The sequence below is a fragment of the Biomphalaria glabrata genome, chromosome 1, assembly GCF_947242115.1.
Source record: "Biomphalaria glabrata chromosome 1, xgBioGlab47.1, whole genome shotgun sequence".
NCBI lineage: Eukaryota > Metazoa > Mollusca > Gastropoda > Planorbidae > Biomphalaria > Biomphalaria glabrata.
Genome location: NC_074711.1, coordinates 26421532 through 26431121, shown reverse-complemented (window position 1 = coordinate 26431121; position 9590 = coordinate 26421532). Strand labels below are relative to the sequence as shown.

Genomic DNA, 9590 nt, shown 5'->3' with positions numbered 1-9590 from the left:
GGGAGCAGCAAGATATACAATAAACTGTGAGTCATCTGGTGACCTATAGTGAAGTGTTAGAAATGAAGCTCCTGGATTATGTCTATATTGAGCTGTTGATTTAGTTGGTTTTTCTCTCCACGGATTGTGGAAATATAAAAGACTAATTGATTATCTATCCACTGACTACTGTGAAGAGAAAATTGAAGATGCAGAGAGGACTTTCAAAAGCAACGTAATTTGCTGAATTATCGATTTTATGTTTCTCACAAAAAAAACAAGCGAAAAATAAAAAAACGCCAATAAAAATATATCATTTATCCATCACTAAATGGTACACTAGCCTGTTCTTAACACTGTGGCTATAAGAAGTAATCCCGCATGAGTACATATTTTATATCTTGAATAGATCCTGAACACCCACATATGCTTGTCTTCCGAGTTTTTAATTCCTTCCTAGGCATCGTTTTATTCTACGCCGCCACCAATGCTACAGGCAAATCTCAAGGGCGGGGACTATCAGAACTAGGCTTAAGCTGGAGCTGACACTTCCCAACGCTGAGATCCCGCATACTAATATCTTATCCTAGATCTCAAGGGAGGGGGGCTATCTCAACTAGGCTTTAGCTGGAGCTTACACCTCCCAACGCTGAGATCCCGCATCTTAATATCTTATCCTAAATCTTAAGAATGGGGGACTATCTCAACTAGGCTTTAGCTGCAGCTGACACCTCCCAACGCTGAGATCCCGCATCTTAATATCTTATCCTAAATTTCAAGGGCGGGTGACTATCTCATCTCAACTAGGCTTTAGCTGAAGCTGACACCTCCCAACGCTGAGATCCCGAATCTTAATATCTTATCCTAAATTTCAAGGGCGGGTGACTATCTCAACTCAACTAGGCTTTAGCTGGAGCTGACACCTCCCAACGCTGAGATCCCGCATCTTAATATCTTATCCTAAATCTTAAGAATGGGGGACTATCTCAACTAATCTTTAGCTGCAGCTGACACCTCCAAACGCTGAGATCCCGCATCTTAATATCTTATCCTAAATTTCAAGGGCGGGTGACTATCTCATCTCAACTAGGCTTTAGCTGAAGCTGACACCTCCCAACGCTGAGATCCCGCATCTTAATATCTTATTTTAAATTTCAAGGGCGGGTGACTATCTCATCTCAACTAGGCTTTAGCTGGAGCTGACACCTCCCAATGCTGAGATCCCGCATCTTAATATCTTATCCTAAATCTCAAGGGCGGGGGACTATCAATTCTCAACTAGGCTTTAGCTGGAGCTGACACCTCCCAACGCTGAGATCCCGAATCTTAATATCTTATCCTAAATCTCAAGGGTGCGGGACTATCTTATTTAGGCTTTAACTGGAGCTGACACCTCCCAACGCTGAGATCCCGCATCCTAATATCTTATCCTAAATTTTAAGGGCGGGTGACTATCAAATCTCAACTATGCTTTAGCTGGAGCTGACACCTCCCAACGCTGAGATCCCGCATCTTAATATATTATTTTAAATTTCAAGGGCGGGTGACTATCTCATCTCAACTAGGCTTTAGCTGGAGCTGACACTTTCCAACGCTGAGATCCCGCATCTTAATATATTATCCTAAATTTCAAGGGCGGGTGACTATCTCATCTCAACTAGGCTTTAGCTGGAGCTGACATCTCCCAATGCTGAGATCCCGAATCTTAATATCTTATCCTAAATCTCAAGGGTGCGGGACTATCTTATTTAGGCTTTAACTGGAGCTGACACCTCCCAACGCTGAGATCCCGCATCCTAATAGCTTATCCTAAATTTTAAGGGCGGGTGACTATCTCATCTCAACTAGGCTTTAGCAGGAGCTGACACCTCCCAACGCTGAGATTCCGGTTCTTAATATCTTATCCTAAATCTCAAGTGCGAAAGACTAGCTCAACTAGGCTTTAGCTGGAGCTGACACCTCCAAACGCTAAGATCCCGCATCGTAATATCTTATCCTAAATTTCAAGGGCGGGTGACTATCTCATCACAACTAAGCTTTAGCTGGAGCTGACACCTCCCAACGCTGAGATCCCGCATCTTAATATCTTATCCTTAATTTCAAGGGCGGGTGACTATCTCATCTTAACTAGGCTTTAGCTGGAGCTGACACCTCCCAACGCTGAGATCCCGCATCTTAATATCTTATCCTTAATTTCAAGGGCGGGTGACTATCTCATCTTAACTAGGCTTTAGCTGGAGCTGACACCTCCCAACGCTGAGATCCCGCATCTTAATATCTTATCCTTAATTTCAAGGGCGGGTGACTATCTCATCTTAACTAGGCTTTAGCTGGAGCTGACACCTCCCAACGCTGAGATCCCGCATCCTTCATATCTTATCCTAAATTTCAAGGGCGGGTGACTATTTCATCTCAACTGGCTTTAGCTGGAGCTGACACCTCCCAACGCTGAGATCCCGCATCCTTCATATCTTATCCTAAATTTCAAGGGCGGGTGACTATCTCAACTCAACTAGGCTTTAGCTGGAGCTGACACCTCCCAACGCTGAGATCCCGCATCTTAATATCTTATCCTAAATCTTAAGAATGGGGGACTATCTCAACTAATCTTTAGCTGCAGCTGACACCTCCAAACGCTGAGATCCCGCATCTTAATATCTTATCCTAAATTTCAAGGGCGGGTGACTATCTCATCTCAACTAGGCTTTAGCTGAAGCTGACACCTCCCAACGCTGAGATCCCGCATCTTAATATCTTATTTTAAATTTCAAGGGCGGGTGACTATCTCATCTCAACTAGGCTTTAGCTGGAGCTGACACCTCCCAATGCTGAGATCCCGCATCTTAATATCTTATCCTAAATCTCAAGGGCGGGGGACTATCAATTCTCAACTAGGCTTTAGCTGGAGCTGACACCTCCCAACGCTGAGATCCCGAATCTTAATATCTTATCCTAAATCTCAAGGGTGCGGGACTATCTTATTTAGGCTTTAACTGGAGCTGACACCTCCCAACGCTGAGATCCCGCATCCTAATATCTTATCCTAAATTTTAAGGGCGGGTGACTATCAAATCTCAACTATGCTTTAGCTGGAGCTGACACCTCCCAACGCTGAGATCCCGCATCTTAATATATTATTTTAAATTTCAAGGGCGGGTGACTATCTCATCTCAACTAGGCTTTAGCTGGAGCTGACACTTTCCAACGCTGAGATCCCGCATCTTAATATATTATCCTAAATTTCAAGGGCGGGTGACTATCTCATCTCAACTAGGCTTTAGCTGGAGCTGACATCTCCCAATGCTGAGATCCCGAATCTTAATATCTTATCCTAAATCTCAAGGGTGCGGGACTATCTTATTTAGGCTTTAACTGGAGCTGACACCTCCCAACGCTGAGATCCCGCATCCTAATAGCTTATCCTAAATTTTAAGGGCGGGTGACTATCTCATCTCAACTAGGCTTTAGCAGGAGCTGACACCTCCCAACGCTGAGATTCCGGTTCTTAATATCTTATCCTAAATCTCAAGTGCGAAAGACTAGCTCAACTAGGCTTTAGCTGGAGCTGACACCTCCAAACGCTAAGATCCCGCATCGTAATATCTTATCCTAAATTTCAAGGGCGGGTGACTATCTCATCACAACTAAGCTTTAGCTGGAGCTGACACCTCCCAACGCTGAGATCCCGCATCTTAATATCTTATCCTTAATTTCAAGGGCGGGTGACTATCTCATCTTAACTAGGCTTTAGCTGGAGCTGACACCTCCCAACGCTGAGATCCCGCATCTTAATATCTTATCCTTAATTTCAAGGGCGGGTGACTATCTCATCTTAACTAGGCTTTAGCTGGAGCTGACACCTCCCAACGCTGAGATCCCGCATCTTAATATCTTATCCTTAATTTCAAGGGCGGGTGACTATCTCATCTTAACTAGGCTTTAGCTGGAGCTGACACCTCCCAACGCTGAGATCCCGCATCCTTCATATCTTATCCTAAATTTCAAGGGCGGGTGACTATTTCATCTCAACTGGCTTTAGCTGGAGCTGACACCTCCCAACGCTGAGATCCCGCATCCTTCATATCTTATCCTAAATTTCAAGGGCGGGTGACTATCTCATCTCAACTAGGCTTTAGCTGGAGCTGACACCTCCCAACGCTGAGATTCCGGCTCTTAATATCTTATCCTAAATCTCAAGTGCGAAAGACTAGCTCAACTAGGCTTTAGCTCTAGCTGACACCTCCCAACGCTAAGATCCCGCATCTTAATATCTTATCCTAAATTTCAAGGGCGGGTGACTATCTCACCTCAACTAAGCTTTAGCTGGAGCTGACACCTCCCAACGCTGAGATCCCGCATCTTAATATCTTATCCTTAATTTCAAGGGCGGGTGACTATCTCATCTCATCTAAGCTTTAGCTGGAGCTGACACCTCCCAACGCTGAGATCCCGCATCTTAATACCTTATCCTTAAAACTAAAGAAAAAAGCCAAACCGGTGCTGATTCAACCTTCTACTAGTGGTGTCAGCTCAGACTAACGTAGTCCACTCCGTATGGGAACTTGAACACAGTTTCTTAGTTAATGGACATAAAGCATGATCATTAAGGCTTACAAATAAAAAAAGGTCAGATATTATTTACTTTACAAATACTAAAATTAATTAATTGTACAGTAGTTCCTAAAAAGAAAGTATTTAAAATATCCGTCTAGTTTTTCACAGAGACCAAAAAATGTCAGGTTTAGGTTGTTGTTTTTGACACATACAATAACTGTTCACTTAATCTTTATGAATGATATTAGTCCTCTGAATAGTTAACTTTTCTTTCTTTTTTGTTTACATTTAAGTTTCAACTTTTAAGCTAGCTTTCATAAAGCTGCAGTTTTAGCATCAATATTGATAGGCACTTCTTGTTTAAATCTCGTATTTTTAAAGTTAAGCTTTAATCGCCTATATGTTTGCCTTTTTCAAAAAAATAGAAAACATTTACTATCTTGATACATGAATAAATGGGTGGGTCAGGTGCGAATGTACGTTTGTTTTTTTATAGTTGTTTTTGTTTGGTGTAATGCACATGTTTTAAGACAAATTTCCTCACGGACAATAAAAATTATAATTATCAATATTATTATTATTAATACACATAAAAATGAGAACATGAATTATGTAATAAAGTTTATTTATTTATGTGTACAGCACTTTATCAGCATTGTCAATACCATGCTCGTAACAAAATTATAGATTATTTTAATTAAAATGTTAGTATAATATTTTTTTCGCAAATAATTTTTAAAAAATCATATTTTTTACTTGTATGTGTAATTTCATACAAAAATAACAAATATTATTTACCTAAGTACAGAATGAAATCACTTCTTATGTTTAACTTTGCACTTTTAACAATCTTTTTGAATAAAACATTTTCATTAAAGTTCGTTTAAATTTTGGACTACCTGTCACGTAAATAACAAAATTAAATGAAGAGTTTAACTGAACAAGTATATTGACGATCCAAAATGTTATCAATGACAGCTTTTGAGATATTTGAACTAATGCAAATACAAAAAGTACCTGTTGCACGAATAATGGAATTAAAACAAGAAACATAATTAATACACAAATAATTAAAACTATTTTTACAGATTTCATTTCTTTTTTACGCTTAGCTATAGCTTCCATTGAAGACAAAGCTTTATTAGTTTTAGATGTTATAGAAATATGAAATATAGTGGCAAAAGTACATATGAAAATAACAAAAAAAGGAAGTATCGAATAAAGAAATAGAGCTGATATTCTGGAGTAGGTATTAAAGAAAGAGATATTTTGAAAAAATAAATCTCCATATCTTAGAAATGGCATGGTTACGTTTTTGTATTCATCAAAATACATCTCAAATTTAAAATAAAATGGAATTCTCAAAACAATATTAGAACAAACTATACTAATGATAATGCATTTCATACGATATAGTGTAAAAACTCTTGAAACAAGGAAAGGAAAACAGACAGCGACCATTCTTTCAATAGAAACTAAAGTTACTAAATGTATACTAACAATGATAGCAAAATAATTGATTCGGTCAAAGATAAGTAAGTTTGTTACTGCAGCCCATTGAAAGATGTACAAATTTATTAAAGATTTTGCAAATTGGTTAAAATTAAAAGATATTTGTGTAATAGAATAAATGAGGTCACAAACCGAAATGGCCAACAAAACCACATTAGTTGTATCCTGCATTTTATGATGAGATAAAATTATTACATTCAGTATACTTCCCAAGATTCCTATGAGAGACAAAATGTTTGCTATAATAGCATTAGTTACAAAAAGCAAAAGGTAATATACTTCATCACTAACATCAAAACTACTATCTTTAGTGTTTAGCGTTTGATTCGATGTGATATGTGTTTCAGTAGCCATTTTGTCGAACTGTTATCAGCTTTCAAACAGAAACTTTAGTTAGCAAATTTTAATACCCTGAAAAGAAAAAAAATCTTTTATTTACAAACGGTTGACATTTTTGTCGAATCTGGGTTTTTAAAATGGTCAGGTTTTAGGGGATCAACCGGACACACAACAGACTAACGAAAAAAATAATGAAGTACCAATAGCCAACCAATGAACTAATGAAAGCTATCTTTAATAACCTACCGACGCAGTGACAAATATCAAAATGTTTAATGAAATGTCTATATGTTCAAGGGTGATGATGTATTCACTGTATGAGGAAACATCATAGGAATGTACATTATTGCGCATATGGGATAATATGGCTCATATGTTTTAGGATCTAACAATCTCACGCAGGACACGCTGCAGCTTTTAACTATAAGTGGTACGGTCAGCACGGCCTCACCATATCAGTGAACAGCGGAAACAGAGAACAAACTGGACCAAAGCTCTAAAGTTCTTAGCTTAGCTTATAGGTCTAGGTTAAGCTCTAAAAATCTAGGTTAAGCTTTAAAACTCTTAAGCTCTAGCTCCAGCTTTAGTTCTCTGAAAACACAAAGACACAACCCTTTCTGAAATACCTAATGACTCTTTCAACTACAAAGCCAAAGCAATATCACTGCCTGGTATGGCAATCTGAGCATTAAAAATAAGAATAAACTTTATAGAATCCTAAATGCTGCTGGCAAAATCATTGGCAAAAAACAAACCCCATTTGGTCAGTTGTTTGGGACAAACATCTATAAAAAAGCTAACAAGATCCTCGAAATAAAGAATCACCCTTTGTGTCAGGATTTTGTGATTTTACCATCACAAAAGAGATACAAGACACCGATAGCAAAGACAAACAGACACAAACACTCTTTTGTTCCCCTGGCAATCAAATCATTAAATAAGAACAATCTGGTATAAACTTTGTCACATGTAAATTATGAGTGCGTCTGGTGTGAATGTACACTTTGGTTTCTTATAGTTATAATGTTTTTTGTTTGGTGTAATGCACTAATTGTAAGACAAATTTCCTTACGGATAATAAAGATTATTATTATTATTATTATTATTATTATTATTTACACTTTTTTAAAAACATATTCTCTCCTTTATAATCAGGATGTTTGAGCTACATCTTTTCTGCTGAAATCTAAAAAATCGCAAGAAACCTAACCCTACACAGTTTTTTTTTCTTTTTCGTTGGTGGTGACAAGAGAAAGTTCTAAGTAATAACTTAAGAAGCACTGCTTACAAAGTACGTTCATATACAAGAAACGTATTGTATCAAAAGGCATTCAACTGGAAATGACTTAGACGAAGGTATTTCTAAGTGTCGCAGCAATCGATAAACAGTTACGTAAAAAGGAAATATAACTAAAGGCGTGTTTAGTTTCTATAATGATGCACGATTAAGAGAGTAACTTAATAGATGGTCATATGGGTAAGTGGTAAGCGTTCTTTCTCATTTTAAGCTATTGCTACGATCGAAGAAGTGGTTCAATGAACCCGTGCCCATGACCATTTAGGGGCCCACAGCCGATAGTGTAACAACCATGGGACCAGAGTCGTATTTACCTCTTTGCAACAGAAGCTCTAGTTTATGGACTCCAAGAAATATTTCTTATTTATATACAATATCTGGATATATATGGGGCCCCAGATCTCAAATAGCTTCAGGCCTTTTCAACTCTAAACAATACGGCACTGCATGACAAGTAGGAGTTTCATATCGCTAGATACCATGACTTATGACCGATTGTGGCCTGCCCTACACTGCAACTTTGTAACAAATGGATAAAAATTTTTAAGTTCCCTTAAAATTTCCTAAACTTCATATCAAACTTTATGTTAACTTCAAAACATTTACCTGTGTTTTCATTGTAAGGAACTGCTTTCATCAGTTTTATTGTAATGTGGTGACGTGACGCTGGTGGTGACGTTTAGGTCACATTCTTTCTTTTGTTTGTTTTTCCCTCTGGTAATTAAATCTTTTGATAGTATTACTTTTTTTTTCTGCTTTTTTTTCATGTAAGCATTTTTTTTTCATTTTTTAATTACCAGATAGCTAGATTTAGACTTAAATGATATTTAACTCTAGAAAAAAAAACATCCTACTCCGTTACTTATAAAACGTTAAAGATGACTTTTTAGCTACTTTTCGTGACTGAATTTGAGAGGAGGATTATAACATAAATATTTAAGATAGAACGATGTCTTTCACTTGAATGGCTGCTTTGTCGTCTGGGATATGTACTGGAAAGTCGTACGGATGGTTTCGATGGTCTCGAGTTTATACCCTGATATAGCAACACTTGTTTTTTTCAACCGTATTATAAACAAAATAGGCGTACTAACTACTTAACTTCATTAACAAGCTTGCCAAACATACAGTCAACATCAACGACTGAGAGAGGTGAATGCTGCAAACAAGAAGCACATTGAATAAGTTGACAATTACTGACTGAAAGTAATTCATCCCATAGTGAATGTTAGTTTTAACTTTAGAGTGTAAATACCTTTCATTTAGTGATCATCGCGAAGAGTATCGTTGAGTTGGTGAAACAATTAACAACGACAATGTCTTTGGAAAATAACACAACCCTTTACATCGATCCACAGATTCAAAACGAGATAATAGCCTGTCGGGCAATGCAATTTTAGCAAAAATACGAAAGGAGATTCAATCTGCGCCATTTTTCTCAATCATGGCTAACAGCACACAAGTATTAAGAGTTGATTAAATTAGCATTATTTTCTGGATTTGTTTTGTGATCTTCGATGTCGAGACCAGACGGAATAAAAAATGAATTGCTAGCAGAGAGTCGATTTATTTTTGCGAGCATCAAGAGTAGGCAGGATTGTCTAAACAAATACTTACGATGCCAATGCAAATGTCTAAGTAATGATCACGATTACGAGTGCGAGTAAATGATAAAATTACAAGGTGCACAAAGGATTTAATTTAATATAAAATATAAACACAATGTCATAAAGCGTACAAAAATTTTATTGTTTTGTTGACTGTAAAAAGAATCTGATAACACTAATTGATCATGTAACTGTACTAAGCGAAATACGTTCTTCAGACAGAAAGAGACTTTGATAAAGAAAAGATGTGTTTCCAACTTTTCTCTTGACATTCTGGAATCAAAAGATTTATAATCGTTGAG

General features: G+C 37.5%; 1 protein-coding gene across 1 annotated transcript; it reads right to left on the bottom strand.

Annotated features, from left to right (window-relative positions):
- Window positions 1–5361: 5361 nt before the first annotated feature.
- On the bottom strand, window positions 5362–8594 carry LOC129927901 (FMRFamide receptor-like). Its single transcript, XM_056039967.1, has 2 exons — window positions 8288–8594; window positions 5362–6456 (listed from the first exon to the last, which is right to left on the bottom strand). The coding sequence occupies exon 2, from the start codon at window positions 6397–6399 to the stop codon at window positions 5362–5364; it is 1038 nt and encodes a 345-aa protein (XP_055895942.1). The 5' UTR covers window positions 6400–6456; window positions 8288–8594.
- Between the last annotated feature and the right edge of the window lie 996 nt (window positions 8595–9590).